Here is a 22410-nt window from a genome sequence, read left to right as displayed (position 1 = left end):
TTGAGCCACTGAAGAAGAGAGAGTGGGTCATCTAAACTTCAAAGGGGGAGGAAATATGTGGTGGAGCCCAAATTAAAATGATAATGAAGTGCATGTGGGTGTCTGCTGAGAGAAGGGTGCTCGTGGCAAGGTGCTAGGCTGGCAGTGCCAGGATGCCTGGGTGAGTTCTATGGTGCCACCCTGCCCTGTCCCCGACCACCCAGAGGCCCCCAATCGCCTACGAGGCCTGCTCCACCCCCCCCCCCCCCCCCCCCCCCCCCCCACCGCCCCACGGTGCCATCAAGCCTGGTTCACGTTTGTGTGAACCAATACTAAACAGCACCTGGTTGAGGTCTCGCAGGCGCAGCCGTTGAATCCCAGGCGCTGGGTGAAGCTTGTGAACAGGATTCAACCGTCGTGTCTCGACTCCAAGTTGGGTGCGATGAGGATGTAGAATTCTGCCCAAAGGACCAATCCAAATGATTGCACCATCTACCTATATCTCTAAGTGTGTTCCTTGTGGACATTGTACTGTTCATTCTCTTAGAAATATCTTTCTGGTTTAGTGTATTTACGTAGTTAACTGCTGAGCCAAAACTTTCTGATGCAACAAATTTCAGCTGGGGCAAATGTAAAGGTGCCACAATTAGTCTACAAACTCCTGGTTTAGGGAGGCGATATCCAGTGATTCGTATTGGGATTCCTATGTGTGGGCAAGCTTGGTCTTGTGAATAGTCTGTTGGCACTTACCACCGAGGTTTACACTCGAGTAATGTTCATTTTGTAAGATATAGGAAGATGGCTCTCGGAGTTGTCTTCCATTAAAGGAGGAAGAGAAAGCAGAATTGTCATGGAAGAAGACATTTAAAGTGAACACTATGCTCGCAATGCTTGCAGACTGGTTCTGGTGGGTCACAAAGCATCTACAAAGCACAGGCTGGAAACAACCAAATCAATGGTCCAAAATAAATTTAATTTGAATAATACTAATATGCAATGGTTCTTGCTGCTCCTCTCAGCAGACACCCACATGCACTTCATTATCATTTTAATTTGGGATCCACCACATATTTCCTCCCCCTTTGAGGTTTAGATGACACACTCTCTCTTCTTCAGTGGTTCAAAACCATTCGTTTCCAATCGCAGTAAACTCCTTTGATGACTCAAATTTTCTCTTCCTAGTCCCTGTGCTTCGTCTTGGGGCTTCCCATTTACTTCCTCCAAATTCCTGGTGTCACCAGCCAACAGAAAAGAGAAAACAAGGAAGAAAGGGAGATGGGTAGCACCTTTTTAAATTCAGAACAACAAATGCAGAGTTGGAAGTGATAACCCTGATTTCCAGGTACGTCAAGGGAAGGCGGTGTTTGTGGGGCAGATGGGGTTCCCTCACCAACTGCTCGGCATGTGGTCACAGCCATTTTATCTCTTTTCATTTGTTCGTGAGAAGTGTGCATTTCCAGCAGCTCCAGCAATCATTGCCCATCCCTAATTGCTCTCGGGAAGGGGTAGTGAGCTGCCTTCTTGAACCTCTACAGTCTACAGTGTAGGTAGAACCACAGTGTTTTTAATACAGAAGTTCCATATTGTGGTAACGTGGCCCCTTTAAGGGCAATATTTCACTGGCCACGTGACAAGCCTCGAGCCTATGGGGACACAACGCACAAACATAAGCCTATCAGGTTTAGGGGTGATTTTGACCTTTGTGGCTTAGTGAGAGTTAGCCCGGGAGTCATGGGAACAAGACCTGTGTATATATTAGTTGTGCTATCCAGTGTATAAGGTTCGCCTTAGTTCAATAAACTTATTTTCTGTTGCAACGCTGCCTCATTGATCATTTCGCATTATAACATTGGCGACAAGAATAAAACAAACTAGTCAAAGGAAATCATCAAAAATTTGGATGTGGGGTGGGGGGTTGGTGAAAAAAGCTCTCTCAGAATATTAAAGTAAAAGATCGACTGCAGTTGATAGTGACACCACTGTCGTAAAAATTGATCCATTTGATCTGGAGGTCGAAAGCTGGAGCTAATATGTCAAAAGACTTTTTCACTGCCAATGAAATAATGACGGAAGAGAAACAAAAAGTTATATTACTTACTGTTTGTGGGCCACAACCCTACAACCTCGGCATCTCAGGACCTGGCTCGGCATTATGTTTCACAATTTGTCGGGGAGGGTGGAGGCTAAGCAAGCTTCACAGCACACCCGTCACAATACACCCAAGATGGACTGATCGTTCCAAGTAGACTGTAGTTCAGTTCCCGGCTGGGTCACTGTCTGTGCGGAGTCTGCACATCCTCCCCGTGTGTGCGTGGGTTTCCTCCGGGTGCTCCGGTTTCCTCCCACAGTCCAAAGATGTGCGGGTTAGGTGGATTGGCCATGCTAAATTGCCCTTAGTGTCCTAAAAAAATAAGGTTAATGGGGGGGTTACTGGTATTGGGCGGATACGTTGGCTTCAGTAAGGTGATCATTGCTCGGCACAACATCGAAGGCCGAAGGGCCTGTTCTGTGCTGTACTGTTCTATGTTCTAGACAATTTAGTAAATGTGTGGAACATTGGTGGAGGACTGGAATGGTTGCCTGGAAGAGTTGTTAAAAGGACTGGGCTAGTATGCTATGTCATATACCTAAAGGGCCTTGAGGCTAGAAAGCATGCTGATCATCTGGGGAGTGAATCCACCATCCCTGAAAAGGAGCCTGTGGACTCAGACCCAGTTATCTGTGTACCACTTACCGCAGCGGTGCGTTAGATGAGAGATCCTCTCAAGAGGATTCTTCAAGAGCCACGGAGGGAGCTGATGTGGTTGTCAGCACAACCTCCTGTGAACTGTACTCTGCCTGCCATTGCTGAAGGCTCATGCTCCTAATCTGGAAAAGCAAGTTGAGACCTTTGGCAAGAGTTAGGAAGTCACCTGATAGACTTACCTTATGAACTTTGTTTTAAGCACCTTTACTGTAACTATTTTGCACGTAAAGGAGATTATATCTGTTTCTGTAATTCAGGGATCTGAAAGGGAACTTCAGGGGGGAGTAATATGGTAGCATGGACCGTTGAAAGGCCGATACTTTACAGGTCACGTGACGGACCTAGAGCCTATGGGGACACAGCAGGCGAATGTAAGCCTATCTGGAGTTTAGGCACGATTCTGGCCATTGGGGCTTGATTAGAGTTAGCTCGGGAGTCATGTGAACAGGACCCTTGTATTTGGTTTGCTGTCTGGTGTATATAGTTTGCCTTAGTTCTTTTGTGTTTCAACACTGTCTTGTCGATCACCTCGCTATATAACACTGACTTTTACTCCAGTGGCAGTGAAGCAATGGTGATATAGCTCAAAGCCAGAATGATTCAGACATAAAAGGAAATACGCACACAGTGGTGTTCCCATTTGCCTCCTGCCCTTATACTTCTAGGTGGTAGAGATTGTGTTTGGAAGGTGCTATCAAAGGAGTCTTAGCAAATCTTGTTGACGGTACACACCATTGCCACCATGAGTCAGTGTTGGAGAGAGTCATTGTTTAAAGCAGTGGATAATGTGTCAATCAAGTGGCATTGATTTGATTTGATTTATTATTGTCACATGTATTAGTATACAGTGAAAAGTATTGTTTCTTGCATGCTGTACAAACAATGCATACCGTACATAGGGAAGGAAGGAGAGACTGCAGAATATAATGTTACAGTTATAGCAAGGTGTAGAGAAAAGATCAACTTAATACGAGGTAGGTCCATTCAAAAGTCTTTGGCTGTAGGGAAGAAGCTGTTCTTGAGTCGGTTGGTACGTGACCTCAAACTTTGGTATATTTTTCCTGACGGAAGAAGGTGGAAGAGAGTATGTCCGGGGTGCGTGGGGTCCTTAATTATGCTGGCTGCCTTTCTGAGGCAGCGGGAATTATAGATAGAGTCAATAGATGGGAAGCTGGTTTGCGTGATGGACTGGGCTACATTCACAACCTTTTGTTGCTAAATCTGTAAGTAATTGAATAAGAACATTGTTAGAGAGTTTAAAAGAGTTAGAATTAAGTTTTAGAAGCATAGAACGAGAGTAAAAGATAGAATTAGAGGGTATGCTGGGCACAGCTTGCATGTTTATGCAGGAAAGTGGAGAGTATTCCATCACACTCCTGGCGAGCCTTGTAGATGGTGGGGTGGCTTTGGGAAATAAGGAGCTAAATCACCTGCAGCAGAATTTACATCCAGATTAGGAGCATGAGCCTTCAGCAATGGCAGGCGGATCAGTAGAGTAGCAACAGTATTTATATGACTGGTCCAGCTGGTAGGGGCCACGCAGCAGGTGGGGGGGGGGGGGGGGGGCTTGCCATGTAGGGGACATGACAAGCAAACGTGTGCAGGGCTGCTTAAGGCCTCCTCGGGGAGGTCCCTCATTCAAAGGTACTTTATACAAAGTACAACGTTGCCCTAATTGAGGGACCTGGCTCAGGGACGAGGTAGCTACCGAGAACCACACCCCTGTCCTTGCTGTTGACCCTTCGTGTATGCCCTCCCTTGTGAACCCTACCCTGCAACTCAACAGTGACCTGGTATCGGGCGAGGATACTAGACCTTAAGTCGGTGCCCTACCAGCAGTAGCCATCACCTCCTGATGGCACTACTATTCTATAAAGTTGCCAAACTCTGATATGCTGGCAGCCCTCAGCAGAGGGACTTCCACCTCCAAGGTTCTTGATTCCAGGGAAAGCCCACCCTCGGGCAGTTCAGTGCCCGAGTGGCACTTAATACAGTGGTCACATGGAGCTCTTGCCAGCTATTCAGCTATTGGGTAAGACCATCATCCCCTCCACCAAATACTTCCCAAGTAGCTTTGCCAATAAATGTCACAAATATAAGGACCTTTAACATAGAAAACCATCCTGAAGTGTTTCACGAGATTGCTTCAACAGCACCTCCCAAACCAGTGACCTCTGCAATCTAGGACAAGGACAGTAGGCACACAGGAACACCTACATTTGCAGGTTTCCCTTCAAGCTACAAACCACTGTGACTTGGAAGCATATGAAAATGAAAATGAAATGAAATGAAATGAAAAATGAAAATCGCTTATTGTCACGAGTAGGCTTCAATGAAGTTACTGTGAAAAGCCCCTAGTCGCCACATTCCGGCGCCTGTCCGGGGAGGCTGGTACAGCAATCGAACCGTGCTGCTGGCCTGCTTTAAAAGCCAGCGATTTAGCCGAGTGAGCTAAACCAGCCCCTGGCATATTGCCATTCCCTCACTCTCGCTGGGTCAAAATCCTGGAACTCCCTTCCGAACAACACTGTGGATGTACCTACACCGTGTGGACCGCAGAGGTTCAAGAAGGCAGCTCACCCCCACCTTTGAGGACAATTAGGAATGGTAATGATGGTGTCACCAATGATGCTAACGTTCCAGAAACAAATCAATAAAGAATGCAGTGTTGCAATAAGAGAAATGGACACCAAGCCAAAAAGGGAAGTATTAGGAGAGGTGATCACATCCTTGATTAGTGAATGTTTTAAGGAATGAGTTAAAAGAGTAGAAGAAGAGGTGGTTAGGTTCAGAGAGTGAATTCCAGAGCACAGAGCCTAGGTGGCTGAAGACATGACTGCCAAAGATGAGGTGAAGTAGGGAAGGATATATGAAAGGCTAGAGTCAGAGGAATAGCGAGTTCGGGAGTTACGGACACAGGGATGAGCAAGGCCATGAATGGATTTAAACATGAGGATGAGAATTTTTAATTTCTGTGGAGTTGGCGAACTGGGGGCTCGTGTAGGTCAGAAAGAAGAGGATTGTTAGTGAATGAAACTGTTTCAGGATAGGATACAGATAGAATTGTTTAGGATAGACTTCCAGTGGCGGCCATGAAGGAGTAGGTCGCATATTTGGTGGCTCCCGCTCGGGTCGGACCTTTGGACCTTTTCCCCGATTTTTTCTCGGATTTTACTTGGAAAACTGATAGTGGACGTAACTGTGAGGACGAGTCCCACACCAGTGCATGGAGAGGTGGACCAGGAGTGCTCGCAAAGGAAGAAATAGGCAAACAGAGAAGGCCTGGGTTGAAGCTGCAGCGGGAGAAAGCATGGTGGATGACCGGAGTCCTGGCTCGACGACCCAGCAGTCGACAGAGCAGTTGATGCAGTTTATTCAGGAGGGCTTCGTCAAGCAGAAACAGGAATGCTTGGACCCGATTAGGGAATCGAGTTCTCGGCTGGAACATTGTCTGGATGCTCAAGATCGGGTGATCCAGAAAGTAGAGAAGGCGCTGGCTGACCAGGAGGAACACCAAACAGCAGTGAAGGTGGAGGTGGGGATGCTGAGAGACCAGCAGAAAAGGCTCCAGGAGAAGGTAGAGGACCTAGAGAATAGAGACAAAAGGGAGGTCGGGGACGGAGGCTGCCTGGGGGCAGGCCTGCGAATACGCGGGGCATGAGGTGGAGACTGGCCCAAGGAGGTGATGGCTGATCAGCGCGAGGGGGGGGGAGAAGCTTCCAACCAGGATGATCACATGGAATTTAAGAGGGCTAAATGGCCCGGTTAAGAGGGCACGCATGTTCGTGCATTTGAGGGGATTGAAGGCGGATGTGGCAGCCCCCCGTACCAGCCTCCCCGGACAGGCGCCGGAATGTGGCGACTAGGGGCTTTTCACAGTAACTTCATTGAAGGATACTCGTGACAATAAGCGATTTTCATTTCATTTCAATGTTACAGGAGACGCATCTTAGGGTAACCGATCAGATTTGATTAAGGAAGGAATGGGTTGGACAGGTATTTCACTCGGGGCTGGACTCAAAGACTAGAGGAGTCGCGATCCTGATTAATAAACGAGTGTCATTCGATGTGGGAAGAATAGTTGCAGATGTGGGAGACCATTACATCATGGTTAGTGGGAAGCTGGAAGGGCTGGCGGTGGGACTCATGAATGTGTATGTGCCAAATTGGGATGATGTGGAGTTCATAAGGAGGATGTTGAGGAAGATCCCGGACCTGGACTCGCATATGTTGGCCATGTGGAGGGACTTCAACACAGTCATTGACCCAAGGCTAGACTGGTCGAGCTCAAGGACAGGCAGGGTGCCAGCAATGGCAAAGGAGCTAAAGGGATTGATGGAGCAGATGGAGGGAGTGGACCGGTAGAGGTTTGGGCGGCCGAGAGTGAAGAAGTTCTCCTTTTACTCACACGTGCATAAAGTGTACTCCCGGATTGAATTTTTCATCTTGAACAGGGCTTTACTGATGGGGTAGTGGACACTGAGTGTTCAGCGATCACGGTCTTGGATCATGCCCCGCACTGGGTGGACCCACAGGTGGGCAAGGAGGGTACCTAAAGGTGGGCAAGGAGAGTGGATGTCGGACTGTGAGCGAATGAGGAGGTGTGTGGGTGGGTGAGGAAATGTATCCAGAACTTTCTGGAAGTTAATGACACGGGGGAAGTCTCTTCTGCAATGGTCTGGGAAGCGCTGAAGGCAGTGGCCAGAGGGGAGCTGATTTTGATACGGGCCCCCAGGGAGAAGGTAGACAGAACAGAGATGGACTGACTGAAAAGGGAAATACTTCAGGTCGACAGGAGATATGTGGAGACCCCAGAGGCAGGGCTTTTAAGGGAACGACGGAGGCTACAGGCTGAGTTTGGCTTGTTAACCACAGGGAGGGCGGTGGAGCAGCTGAGGAAGGTGAGGGGGGCGATATATGAATATGGAGAGAAGGCCAGCAGAATGCTTGCACAGCAGCTCAGAAAGAGGGAGGCAGCCAGGGAGATTGGGAAAATGAGGGACAGAGATGGGAACCTGGTCGGAGATTCAGCAGGGGTTAATATGGCGCTTAAGGAGTTTATAGCAGGCTGTATGAGTCGGAACCCCCAGCTGGGCCGGAAGGGATGAGGCAATTCTTAGGGGGGCTGAGGCTCCCGAAGGTGGATGAAGGGTTGGTAGAAGGGCTGGGGGCCCCGATTGGGATGGAAGAAAGGCTGAAGGCCATGCAGTAGGGTAAAGCCCCAGGACCAAACGGGTACCCAGTGGAGTTTTATAAAAAGTTCTCTGGGATGCTGGGGTCCCTGCTGATGAGGACATTCAATGAGGCTAGGGAGAGAGGGGCGCTTCCCCCTATTATGTCATAGGCCACAATCTCACTGATCTTGAAGCGGGATAAGGACCTGGAGCTATACGGGTCCAACAGACCAATCTCCTTATTAAATATTGATGCCAAACTATTGGCTAAATTCTTGTCCTCAAGGATAGAAGACTGCGTTCCGGACGTGATTGGGGCGGACCACACAGGATTCATTAAGGGTAGGCAGTTGGCGGCCAACGTAAAAAGGTTGCGGAATGTGATCATGATGCCCCCAGAGGGTAGTGACGTAGAGGTAGTGGTCACAATAGATGCAGAGAAGGCATTTGATCGGGTGGAATGGACCTATCTGTGGGAAGTGCTGGGGAGGTTTGGATTTGGACGGGGCTTCATCGACTGGGTTAGGCTGCTGTATCAGGCGCCTGTGGCGAGTGTACGGATGAACAGATTGACATTGGGCTATTTCAGGCTGCACCGGGGGACGAGGCAGGAATGCCCCCTCTCCCCACTGCTGTTTGCAATGGCCATAGAGCCACTGGTAATTGCGCTGAGAGCCTCAAGGGGCTGCTCCGGGGGAGGGGGGGGGGGGGGGATGGAACACAGAGTCTCGTTATACGCAAATGACCTGCTCCTATATGTTTCTGACCAACTGGAGGGGATGGGAGAAATTATGAGGATTCTGGGGGAATTTGGCTGGTTTTCGGGTTATAAATTGAACATGGGGAAAAGTGAGATGTTCGCGATCCAGGCACGGGGGCAGGAGAGGCGATTGGGGGATCTGCCGTTTAGAGTGGTAGGGGGAAGCTTTTGGTACCTAGGCATCCAGGTGGCACGGGAATGGGAACGGCTACATAAGTTAAATTTGACCCGATTAGTAGACCAAATGAAGGAAGACTTCCGAAGGTGGGACATGCTCCCGCTATCACTAGCTGGTAGGGTACAGACAGCGAAAATGACGGCCCTCCCGAGATTCTTGTCTGTTTTTCAGTGTTTCTCCATCTTTATCCCACAGGCCTTTTTTAAACAGGTAAATAAGGTGATCTCTGGCTTTGTATGGGGGGGGGGGGGTAAGACCCCGCGAGTAAAAAAGGTGATGCTGGAACATAGCTGGGAGGAAGGCGGGCTGGCACTGCCGAACTTTAGTAATTATTATTGGGCAGCAAATATAGCCAGGAAGTGGGTGGAGGGCGCGGGGGGGGGGGGGGGGGGGGGGGGGGGTCGATGTGGCAGCGAGTAGAGGCAGCATCATGTAAGGGCACCAGTTTGGGGGCATTGGCCTGTGCCGTTCCTGCCGGCACGGTACTCCACCAGCCCCATGGTGGTGGCGGCCCTGAGTTTGGGGGCAATGGAGGAAATATATGGGAGCAGAGGAAGCATCGGTCTGGTCCCCAATCTGCAATAATCAGCGGTTTGCCCCGGGGAGGCTGGATGGAGGGTTTCGGAGATGGCAAAGAGCAGGGATCGAGAGGATGGGAGATCTGTTTATAGAGGGGAGCTTTCCCAGCCTGAGGGAGTTGGAGGATAACTTTGAATTGATGGGAGGGAATGAGTTTAGGTACCTGCAGATTTCCTTCACAGGCAGGTCTCAACCTTCCCGCTCCTACTACCAAGGGGGATACAGGACAGGGTAGTTTTCAGAATGTGGGTGGGAGAAGGGAGGGTTTTGGACATTTGTAAATAACCCATGGGGTCAGAGGAGACGCAGACCGAGGAGCTGAAACACAAATGGGAGGAGGAGCTGGGAGGAGAGATAGAGGATGGTCTCTGGGCGGATGCGTTGAGTAGAGTCAACACGTCCACAGCATGTGCCAGGCTCAGCCTGATACAATTCAAGGTCGTTCACCGGGCTCACATGACAGTGGACCGGATGAGCTGGTTCTTCGGGGTAGAAGACAGCTGCGTAAGGTATGTGGGAGGACCAGCGAACCATGTTCATATGTTCTGGGCATGCCCGAAGCTTAGGGGAATTTGGCAGGGATTTGCGGATGTCATGTCCAAGGTGTTAAAAACAAGGGTGGCACTGAGTCCAGAGCTGGCGATTTTCCAGGTTTCGGAAGATCCGGGAATCCAGGAGGAGAAAGAGGCAGACATTCTGGGCTTTGCGTCCCTGGTAGCCCGGAGATGGATTTATTAGAGCTTGGAAGGTCTCAAAGCCCCCGAAGACGGAGACCTGGCTATCGGACATGGCTAGCTTTTTCTGTCTGGAGAAAATCAAGTTCGCCACGAGAGGGTCAATGTTAGGGTTCGTCCGGAAGTGGCAGCCGTTTGTCGACTTCTTTAGGGAAAATTAACTGTCAGCAGAGAGGGGGGTGGTTTAGGGTCCAGTTTAGCTTAGATTAGTGTGTAAGAAAGGTGGGACCTGTGAGAGAGGAAGACGGCCTTTGCATTGTGTTTATATTTGTATGTACACTGTTTCTTCTGTTATTGTTATAAAATCATAAATACCTCAATAAAATGTTTGCAAAAAAACATTGTTTAGGATAAGTGTAAATTTATAGAATATGGGCGAGTCTTCTGGAAAAGTTCGGAACAGATGAGGGTGAATGAGGGTCTCAGCAGCAGACAGGATAATGCAAGGGCAGAAGCAGATTATATTACGGACATGGAAATACATGTATACAAATTGGATGGGCAGCTGGTCCATCAAGCCTGCCCCATGGCGAAGCGCACTTTTAAGTGTATCTCTCCATGAACAATGCTCCTTGTTTTTAACCTACTTGTGGAAATGCCAAATGCCATCTACTTTGTATCTTGCTGTGTACGTTGCCTTAACCAGAGTTCCCTATTTGAAATGATAAATGAAATGAAAATCGCTTATTGTCACAAGTAGGCTTCAATGAAGTTACTGTGAAAAGCCCCTAGTCGCCACATTCCGGCGCCTGTCCGGGGAGGCTGGTACGGGAATCGAGCCGTGCTGCTGGCCTGCTTGGTCTGCTTTAAAAGCCAGCGATTTAGCTGAGTGAGCTAAACCAGCCCCTATTTCACTATGATCAAGTGATATCATCTGATACTGTGTGAACAATCATCACATTCGAGTTAGCTTTAAATATTCAATGCATTCGCAAATGTATTTCAATCTGTTATAAGCTTAAAATGGACAGGATACTGGGGATATTTAGTGAAGAAGGTTTCCAGATATCAATTAATATAAAAAAAACACTTGAAAATATGGCTGACTGGGCTTACTGTTTGCCATTTCGACAGATGCGGAAGTTATGGAGCTGAGTGACCCTAGATTGTGTTATATTCTCGATGGAATTCTCTTTGTGTATGGGATTATAATCACCGCTCTCTACCTCAAACTGAGGGTAAGTCATTTGCCATTATATGCTATTGTTGAGTTTTACAGGAACCATAAATTAAATATTTGTTAGAAACGAGGAACAGTGCACATGTCTCCAGGTCATTCTACAGCATCATTGTGAATTTGTTCTAATGGACAGACAATGTACTAGTTCAAAATGTATGGGGAGAAAATCAATCGACATCGCTCCCATGATTCATGTGCAGTATTCCCAGTGGATGTCACAATCTAGATGTTGATGTGCTGCAGCATTGAGTGGGAGAGCACGGTGATTCCTTAATGAAATTATCCAGGTAGTGAGGCTCTCTGGTTCTTTTGATTTTGTGAATTTTGTAATCTAACTTGAAACAAGACATCAGAGCAAAGAATATTTAAAATGTAAAAGTAAACTCCCTCAATTGCTCCAATTATTGTATAGATGTTTCAAACAATGTGAATGTGGCCCGAAGCACATAAAGCATTCTTTTTTAATTAGATATATTTTTCATTTTTCCTGCTTTATTGCAGCATGATTTAGTCCTGCTGATTTCTTCCCCCCCAAAGGCAGCTGTGGCAATTACTAGTGCACAAAGAGTATTTATCCTGAGGTTTCAGTGCTTCACCTCTTCCCGAGTATTAAACTAACAAAAACCATACAGATTAAAAGTACATTTGTTTCAAAACAAAAAGGGGATGATTGCCCATTCATCGATGGGAGTATTTTGTTCCCTTCCTGGTGCAGGTTAGTATCTCTGACAAGCTAGCAAGTAGACCCGGGACCTCATCATCAGTCAACAACAATTAACACATTCATTTTAGCAGAAAAATACTTCTTTTTACATTGTATTACAGACCCAAGATAGCACTCGTGAAAGAAAAAAACTTATTTATCATCACTCAAAATCCAATCAGGATGTTTGGAGACTTTTCAAATTTCACCCCCCCCCTGAACACAATGCCTTTTTAGTGCAAGATATTTTGTGAAAGTGCACGGTTTATTGTAATTTCCCAATTATTTTATCCTATCAGCACTCCATGGGCCACATAGGAATTGGGGTTGAAAGGGTAAACATGACCAGTTCTTTTCCACCCCTTACGCTGGTTGTAAGAAGTAACAGGAAAGTGGCCTAATTTAAATGTATTTTCAAATTCTCTCCCACCCCCACCTTCCCATATAAGCATAACTGTTGATAACTGTTGGTAATGCGGAAGTGTGGAAGACTGTGCCTGTTGGGATACTGGTTTTTCATTACATAAAACAAATTGAAAAATCTGGAATTAAAACAGAAAATGCATGAGTAGCTCTGGAAGCATGTATGAAGTGATAAACAGAGTTAACGTTTAGAGTCAATATGACTCCTTCAGAGCGAAAAAGAGGAAGAAATGTGATGGATGTTTAAGGTGGGGTGGAGCAGGTGGAGCAAAATAAAAGGTCAGGGGAAGGTGGGAGCTCGGTAGAGATTGACAAGGTGCCATGAGCACAAGACAAAGGCTGTGTTAATAGCAGTGTTAAAAATTACAGAAGGTGCACATCGTGACATAAAGGTAAGAGAGCAGAATGTGTTAAGAGAAGAACAAAGGTCTGTGGTCTGTGAAAGCGAAACTTCAGAAAAAGTGAGAGGAAGTCTTGTGGGTGGTTGTCTGGGGGTGGGACTAAAAATTGGATGAAAAAAGGTGGTGAAGATGGAGGAGGGAGCTCGCCCTCTGAAGTTCTTGAACTCAATGATGATTCCAGTAGGCTGTAAAGTGCCGAATCGGAAGATGAAATGCTGCTCCTCCAGTTTGTGTTGGGATTCACTGGAACACTGCAGCAGGTCAAGGATGGGCGTATGGGCATGAGAGCCGGACGGTGAGTATACATCAGACCAAACTGAAGAAGGTGCAAGTGAACCACTGCTTCACCTAAAAGGAATGTTTGGCACCCCACAGCGGTCACTTGTTTTGACGTTTTGCTTTCACAGAGTGCTGACCTTTGTTCTGCTATGAACACATTCTGCCATCTTAACTTTATAACAATAATAAACTTTATTAGTGTCACAAGTTGGCTTACACTAACACTGCAATTAAGTTATTGTGTTAAGTTACAATTAAGTTAAGAAAACCACTAGTTGCCACACTCCGGTGCCTGTTCGGGTACACTTGGGGGGAAATTCAGAATGTCCAATTCACCTAACAAGCATGTCTTTTGGGACTTGTGGGAGAAACCCACGCAGACACGGGGGGAACATGCAGACTACGCACAGACAGTGACCCAAGCCAGGAACCTGGGTCCCTGATGCTGTGAAGCAACAGTGCTAACCACTGTGCTACCGTATCGCCCATATGCCACCATTACCACTCCTTTTATCTTCTGCCCATGACACCTTTGTCAATCTCTCCCAACTCCCCCGACCTTTTATTTTGCTCCAACCCCCCCCCCCCATTCAAAGAGTATATAGTCCATCACATTTCTCTTTAACTCAGAAGAAATGAAATGAAATGAAAATCACTTATTGTCACGAGTAGGCTTCAATGAAGTTACTGTGAAAAGCCCCTAGTCGCCACATTCCAGCACCTGTCCGGGGAGGCTGGTACGGGAATCGAACCGTACTGCTGGCCTGCTTGGTCTGCTTTAAAAGCCAGCGATTTAGCCCAGTGAGCTAAAGTCATGCAGACACAGAACGTTATCTCTGGTTCTGTCCACAGATGTTGCCAGACCTGCTGAGTACTTCCTGCATTTTCTATTTATTTCAGTTTTCCAGTATCAACAATATTTTGCTCTTATTGCAAAATTTGGACTTTACTTAGAATTTCTTGGAGCATGAGGATCCAACTGGTTATTTTCATTAGTTACATTAGCAACATATTTACAGCAGGCAATGGGATTAGTAAATTCAATTAATTTTTGCAAAATGTTCTTTTTCATTTTGTTCTCAAAGTTCTCCAAAGTAAAAGGTAAAAATGAAGATGTTCCTGCAAACCAAATGCAGGTAGAAGACCAATATCAAGTAAGCATGTGTTTTCATTTCCTTAAATCGGTTAGCTCTTTGACTGTTGCTGTGTTATACAATTTATTAGACCTAACGCAAATCAGAATGCTGTTATCCCTGTGGCTATGCACATCATGAAGGTATTGTGTCCCACTACTAATAAAGGGCCTGAACCCTGAGTGTATTGAGGTGCATTTTTACACTGAGCTGCATCAGTGTTCAGTTGCTTGTCACCCAGAAATCATTCACCTTTACCGGAAATATTACTCACCATTTTGGTGATGGCTCTAGATAAAGGTGGGGCAAACGTACATACAGAGTATTGTTTGTAATATTTACTGCTGAAAATTAATTGGACCAACACAATTCCATCTGCTTTGAGGAATCCAAAATAGATCTGCGTTTTTCACTGTTTCCCCGTGTTCACCAGTTCCCATCCTGTTATTGCACAAATCTCTCAAATGACTTAAGTGTTTTGTCAACACAGTGAAACTGGCCTATTATAGAAAGGATATTATTAAACTAGAAAGAGTGCAGAAAAGATTTACTGAGATGCTACCGGGCCTTGATGGTTTGAGTTATAAGGAGAGGCTGGATAGACTGCGACTTTATTCCCGTAGGAGGCTTAGGGGTGATCTTTTAGAGGTCTATAAAATAATAAGATGCATAGATAAGATAGTCAACAACTTTCCCAAAAGTAGGGAGTCTAATGCTAGAGGGCAGAGGTTTAAGGTGAGATACAAAAGGGTCCAGCGGGGCACTTTTTTCACACAGATGGTGGTGAGTGTCTGGAACAAGCTGCCAGCGGCAGTGGTAGAGACGGGTACAATTTGTTTCTTAATAAGCATTTAGACAGTTATATGGGCCAGATGGGTGTAGTGGGACATGGGCCAAATGTGGGAAATTGGGATTAGCTTAGTGGTAAAAACTGGGTGGCATGGACAAGCTGGGCCAAAGGGCCTGTTATCATGCTGTAAACCTCTATGACTTTATGAAGGAGGACATCACACAAGCATGGGACAGGCGATTCATGAGACCTTGGAGTTGGTCATCTGTCTGGACAACTAGTTCAGTATCATTTGAATACAGAAGTTCTCTTATCAGGCTATGCTGCACTTTAGTCTTGGCTTTCAATCTTGATAGGTTTTGGCGTTTCCCACCTGATCATCTGTCATGTCTACAGTGGATCTACTGCTCCGAAGCCACATTCTACCTCTGGGAATATTCTTCTCGTTAGTCAATAAAACCTCATTACCTTGACCCTTGTAAAGATCTTCCAAGTAACGCTGAAGAGTGAGATGTCCCAGTAGTTGTTGCAATTCCCTGGAGCACCTATGTTGGTGTATAACATGATGGTGCTTGTGTCATGCATATCCGGTGTGACAGAACCTTCTCTCCAGCAGAGGAGGTGGTCGTGGAGGTATGACAGCAGGTGGAACTTTGCATACTTGTGCAGCTGAGTTGATATTCTATCCTTTTCAGGTGTTTTCCTTTCTACTAGGGAGTCAATTGCCTTGTGGAGCTCAAGTATTGAGGATTCTGCATCAAGCTCATGCGTGACAGGTAGACGTAGAAGATCATCAAGCACAGGCAGAGAGATATCAGTCTCATTTAAGTATAACTCAGAGTAGTGCTCTAACCAGCGGGTCATTTGCTTGTCCCTGTTAGTGAATACCTCCCCAGTTGCAGATTTGAAAGGAGCAACCTTGGTGATGGTGTGACAGTGCTCTTTTGATACTGTCATAGAAAGATTACTGGTGCCACTAACAGCAGCATTTCTTCATATAGATTGATCCTATACTTATTGGCTCGGTACTTGGCTGTTTTTTTGCAGAAGTGCTTTGGCTAGCATAAGATTGCGACATATAGAACATAGAACATAGAACAGTACAGCACAGAACAGGCCCTTCGGCCCTCAATGTTGTGCCGAGCCATGATCACCCTACTCAACCCACGTATCCACCCTATACCCGTAACCCAACAACCCCCCCCACTTAACCTTACTTTTATTAGGACACTACGGGCAATTTAGCATGGCCAATCCACCTAACCCGCACATCTTTGGACTGTGGGAGGAAACCGGAGCACCCGGAGGAAATCCACACACACAGGGGGAGGACGTGCAGACTCCACACAGACAGTGACCCAGCCGGGAATCGAACCTGGGACCCTGGAGCTGTGAAGCATTTATGCTAACCACCATGCTACCCTGATTAGGAGGCATATTGCAAGCCAGGTGAATTGCCGTCTTTGCTTCAAGAACAGTAGTAATTTCTGCAAGGCGAGTCTTAAACCAATCTTTGTTCCTGTTTCTTCCTTTGTCAAACGTGGTTATTGCAGATTCAATGATGATTGACTGCACAGTTCCATGCTTCATCAGAGTTACCTGGTGAGCCCTCAGGAGAAAGGGATTGCCCAAGAGCTTCTGACATTTATCGTCTTCGCTTGAGTATGGAATGTTGATATGTGAAACGCTATTGTGCTTAGACTTGTGTATTTTTTGTGATTGCACTTTCAGTAATGCTGCTGACAAATGATCAGTATCACAGTTTGAACTGTGATAAGTGTGTGAAGAATGCTGGACAGATCAGACTTCTGTTGTGATTATCAGATCAAGTTGGTGCCAGTGACCAGATCTAGGATTTCATCATGACACCTGTTAGCAACACAAAATCTACATTGTGCACAAAGTTCAATAGCCACGTCTGTTTCCGTTTATCTTGCCAACACCATGGTGACTGAGGGACCTTTGCCATGAAACTCAGTCTGATCCAACTCTTACGCTAAAATGTCCCAGGACAAATAACTTTTCTCCATGTGGGAGATATTCCAGAACATCATCTAGCGTGCTGGAGAAGCAATCTTTGATTTCACCATTGCAATAGAAGGTTGGTGGATAAGTGCAGATGATGGTGACGAAACCTACACCTGATAGACAAAGAGATAGGAGGCATTTAGAGATTACGACAGGCATCCCAGATACCTACATCAATATAGGGAGATAGAAAATGGGTGACCAAAAGAAGGAGCAAGAGTAGGAAGGCAGTGCAGGTGCCCCCTGCGGTTATCTCCCTGCAAAACAGATATACCGCTTTGGATACTGTTGAGGGAGTTGGCTCACCAGGGGAAGGCAGCAGCAGCCAGGTTCATGGCACCGTGGCTGGCTCTTTGCGCAGGAGGGCAGGAAGAAGAATGGTAGGGCTATAGTGGTAGGGGACTCAATCGTAAGGGGAATAGACAGGTGGTTCTGCGGACGTAATTGAGACTCCAGGATGGTATGTTGCCTTCCTGGTGCAAGGGTCAAGGATGTCTCGGAGCGGCTGCAGGACATTCTGGGGGAGGGGGGGGGGGGGGGGGGGTGGAGAACAGCCAGCTGTCGTGGTGCACATACGCGAAAAAGGGACGAGGTCCTACAAGCTGAATTCAGGGAGTTAGGAGTTAAACTAAAAAGTAGGACCTCAAAGGTAGTAATCTCAGGATTGCTACCAGTGCCACGAGCTAGTCAGAGTAGTAATGTCAGGATAGATAGGATGAATGCATGGCTCGAGAGATGGTGCAAGAGGGAGGGATTCAAATTCCTGGGGCATTGGGACCGGTTCTGGGGGAGGTGGGACCAGTACAAACTGGATGGTCTGCACCTGGACAGGAGTGGAACCGATGTCCTGGGTGGGTGCTTGCTAGAGCTGTTGGGGAGGGTTTAAACTAATGTGGCAGGAGGATGGGAACCGATGCAGGAAGTCGGAGGGAAGTAAAATGGGGCCAGAAACAGAAAGCAGTAAGGGGGAAAGTGTAAGGCAGTGAAACCATAGTCAAAAATCAAAAAGGGCCACAGTACAGGGTACAGTGACTGAAGAGAGTGTGAAAAGGGAGGTGGCCAATGCAGGATTGAGGGTGTTGTACCTAAATGCGCGCAGTATACAGAACAAGGTAAATGAGCTTGTTGCGCTCATTGAAATTGGCCAGTACGATGGTGTGGGCACCACAGAGACGTGGTTGCAAGGGGATAGGGCTGGGATCTAAATATCCAAGGATATATGTCCTATCGAAATGACAGGCAGATGGGCAAAGGGGGCGGAGTTGCATTGTTCATAAGAAATGAAGTTAAATTGATAGCAAGGAGCGATATAGGATCAGAAGACATAGAATCTCTGTGGGTAGAGTTGAGGAATCGCAAATGTAAAAAGATCCTGATGGGAGTTATGTACAGGCCCCCTAGCAGCAGTCCTGTCTCCTGGGGCAGAAAATAAATCAGGAGATAGGAAATGCATGTAAAAATGGCAATATTGCAATAATCATGGGGGACTTCAATATGCAGGTGGACTGGGAAAATCAGGTTGGTAGTGGATCCCAAGAAATGGAATTTGTGGAATGTCTAAGAGATTGTGACAGAGCTCACTAAGGAACAGGCAATTCTGGATTTGGTGATGTGTAATAAGGCAGACTTGATTAGGGAACTAAAGGTGAAGGAACCCTTAGGGAGCAGTGACCACAATATGATAGAATTTAACCTGCAGTTTGAGAGGCAGAAGCTGCAATCAGATGTAACGGTATTACAATTAAATAAGGGTAACTACAAAGACACGAGGGAGGAGCCGGCCAGAGTTGATTGGAAAAGGAGCCGAGCAGGGAAGACAGTGGAACAGCAATGGCAGGAGTTTTTGGGGGTTATTAGGGAGGCACAACAGAAATTCACCCCAAGGAGGAGGAAACATACTAAGGGGAGGACAAGGCAGCCATGGCTGATGAGGGATGTCGACAGCAGAAAAGCTAAAGAAAAAGCACACAGAGTGGCAAGGATTAGTGGGAAATAGAGGATTGGGAAGCCTTTAAAAGCGAGCAGAGGACAACTAAAAAAGCAATAAGGGGGGAGAAGATGAAGTACGAGTGCAAGCTAGCTAGTAATATAAAGGAAGATAAGAAGAGATTTTTTCATTAAATAAAAGGTAAGAGAGAGGCAAAAATAGACATTGGACCACTAGAAAATGGGGCTGGAGAAGTAATAATAGGAAACAAAGAAATGGCAGACAAACTGAATATTTACTTTGTATCAGTTTTCACGGTGGAAGAAACCAGTGGGATGCCAGAGCTCCAGGAGAACCAGGGGGCAAAGGTGAGTGCAGTGACCATTACTAAGGAGAAGGTTCTGTGGTAACTGAAAGGTCTGAAGGTGGATAAGTCACCTGGACCGGATGGACTACACCCCAGGGTCCTAAAAGAGATAACTGAGGAAATTGTGGAGGCATTGGTGATGATATTTCAGGAATCACTGGAGGCAGGAAGTGTCCCAGGGGACTGGAAAGTGGCTAATGTAACACTACTGTTTAAGAAGGGAGGGAGGCAGAAGATGGGAAATTATAGGCCGGTTAGCCTGACTTCGGTCATTGGTAAGATTTTAGAGTCTGTTATTAAAGATGAGATCGCGGAGTACTTGGAAGTGCATGGTAAAATAGGACTGAGTCAGCACGGCTTTGTCAAAGGGAAGTCATGTCTGACAAATCTATTAGAGTTCTTTGAGGAGGTAACAAGGAAGTGAGACAAAGGAGAACAAGTGGACGTGACTTATTTAGAAAGCCTTTGACAAGGTGCCGCTTAGGAGACTGTTAAATAGGTTAAGAGCTCATGGTGTTCAGGGTAAGATCCTGGCATGAATAGAGGATTGGCTGACTGGCAAAAGGCAAAGTGTGGGGATAAAGGGGTATTTTTCAGGATTGCAGCCGGTGACTAGTGGTGTGCCTCAGGGATCTGTGCTGGGACCACAACTTTTTACAATATACATTAATGATCTGGAAGAAGGTACTGAAGGCACTGTTGCAAGGTTTGCAGATGATACAAAGATCTGTAGAGGGACAGGTAGTATTGAGGAAGCAAGGGGGCTGCAGAAGGACTTGGACAAGCTAGGAAAGTGGGCAATGAAGTGGCGAATGAAATACAATGTGGAAAAGTGTGAGGTTATGCACTTTGGAAGGAGGAATTTCCCCATATCTAAGGAAGGATGTGCTGGCCTTGGAAAGGGTCTAGAGGAGGTTCACAAGAATGATCCCTGGAATGAAGAACTTGTCGTATGAGGAACGGTTGAGGACTCTGGATCTGTACTTGTTGGAGTTTAGAAGGATGAGAGGGGATCTTATTGAAATGTACAGGATACTGCGAGGCCTGGATAGAGTGGATGTGGATGGATGTTTCCAGTTGTAGGAAAAATTAGAACAAGAGGACACCATCTCAGATTAAAGCTACGATCCTTTAAAACAGAGATGAGGAGGAATTTCTTCAGCCAAAGGGTGATGAATCTGTGGAACTCTTTGCCACAGAAGGCTGTGGAGGTCAATTCACTGAGTGTCTTTAAGACAGAGATAGATAGGTTCTTGATTAATAAGGGGATCAGGGGTTATGGGGAGAAGGCAGGAGAATGGGGATGAGAAAATATCAGCCATAATTGAATGGCAGAGCAGACTCGATGGGCCAAGTGGCCTAATTCTGCTCCTATGTCTTATGGTCTTGTATGTTGTTGACAGTAATGCCTATTCCATGTTTACGATGATCACCTGCACTTTTGCCATGGAAGTAGAAGGAATAATTGGCTTCATTATTTGATCTAGTGTCAGCCAGTCTGGTCTCTAAGAGAGCAGTAATGTTGATGTTGAACTTGCTTAACTCACAAAATGCCATCTTATGCACATTGTCTGGACATGCCTTGATGTTTACCAACCAGGTCACAGCTGTGGGTCACAAAATATCTACTGCCATGGGCCCAGCTTGGGAAAGACAAAGGCACTGGAGACAGCTAGTGGTACATTACAGCTAGTGGTCAACTCAACACACATGCTAGGACAGAGGTCTAAAATCCCAGCTTCCAAGCTGGAGAATTGTCACTTTTTGGTACCCATTTGGTACCTTGTCAGGATAGGATCCCTAGGGGTGGCATGTGGCGCAGTGGTTAATACTGGGACTACGGTGCTGAGGACCCGGGTTTGAATCCCGGCCCTGGGTAACTGTCCATGTGGAGTTTGCACATTCTCCCGATTTGAATAAAGGGCACTATTCCTCTGACCTAAGCCAGGTGCCTGAAGTTAAGTACAGGTTGTCATAGCTGTTAGGTGTAGTTTAGCTCGTAATGTTAATGTTGCATGTGTAAGTTAATCTTGTGTAAATAAAGTACCATTGATCTTGAACTAACTAACTGGTTGTTTGGCTCTTTGATCGATACCCGGTTGAACCTTGTGGCGGTATCATTTTATACCTGGCGACTCTGAAAGCAATATAATATCAATATCTAGATAAAAGAAGGGCAACCTTATTGACTGCCATATTTAGAGCAAGTAAAGATAGCAACACCCTATGGCAAACCACTGACACACACAGATCCAAGTAATCTGCCGAAAAACAGAGAGTGGAGAAGCTGACTTCTAATGCCAGTGTAGTGTCAAACATGGTTTATAAAAATTTTCAACAGGAGATCTGCTGAAAGTTTAGTAGACGTCATTTGACAGAACACTGGCATTAGAAGTCAGCTTCTCTCAGTCATTGCTCAATTTGAAACAAAAATACTCTTCGGTTTATTTATCAAATTTTAATGGAGTAACAAGCCCGAGGATAATATTTAGATGGTTAACATGATTGATCTGAACCTCCGAGAAATAGATTTTATTATAGTTGGGAGAATTTGTCAGGGTAATCAGAACTTCTATCATTTTTGCAGCCCTTGCAGAAGAAAGATCAAGATGACTATTCGCACCTCAGGTTGAAGAACAGGAACCAAGACACAGAGGCTGGAATTGGAGCAAAAAGGGTATGTTGTTTTAACCTATCTTTTGTAAAGCAATAATCGATTCCAAAGACAGGCAAACAACAATTTTACAACTGGAAAATTAAAAGCAATCTTGCTAAATGTTGAGATAACAATTTCTGGGATGCTTAGGGTTATCTATAATTGTTATTTGCACAAACAGTACTAAGGGGTTCCTGTGGCACAATGGGTAGCTTTGCTGCCTTGGAGCCAGAATCTCCGGGCTCAACTTCCACCCCAGGACCTATTTGGCCATGTTAAGTGTCAACTTGCAGATTTTTCGATCACACACTAATAGCAAGCGATAAGAATGGGAGAAATTATTGGTCAGCCACGTGATGGAAAGTATGTTGGA

The 22410-nt window shown here is 46.1% G+C and overlaps 1 protein-coding gene across 3 annotated transcripts in view; it reads left to right on the top strand.

Annotated features, from left to right (window-relative positions):
* cd247 (CD247 molecule) overlaps window positions 1-22410 on the top strand; it is a 166579-nt gene that overhangs the window by 128686 nt on the left and 15483 nt on the right. For all 3 annotated transcript variants that reach the window (XM_038801902.1, XM_038801903.1, XM_038801904.1), the window contains exons 2-4: window positions 11225-11328; window positions 14222-14290; window positions 21969-22058. In XM_038801902.1, the coding sequence (XP_038657830.1) occupies window positions 11225-11328; window positions 14222-14290; window positions 21969-22058 (263 nt within the window). The remainder of the gene's footprint in view (window positions 1-11224; window positions 11329-14221; window positions 14291-21968; window positions 22059-22410) is intronic.

Source organism: Scyliorhinus canicula, chromosome 7, assembly GCF_902713615.1.
Source record: "Scyliorhinus canicula chromosome 7, sScyCan1.1, whole genome shotgun sequence".
Classification (NCBI taxonomy): domain Eukaryota; kingdom Metazoa; phylum Chordata; class Chondrichthyes; order Carcharhiniformes; family Scyliorhinidae; genus Scyliorhinus; species Scyliorhinus canicula.
Note: the sequence above shows the minus strand (reverse complement) of the source record. Positions and strands in the feature narration are given on the sequence as shown.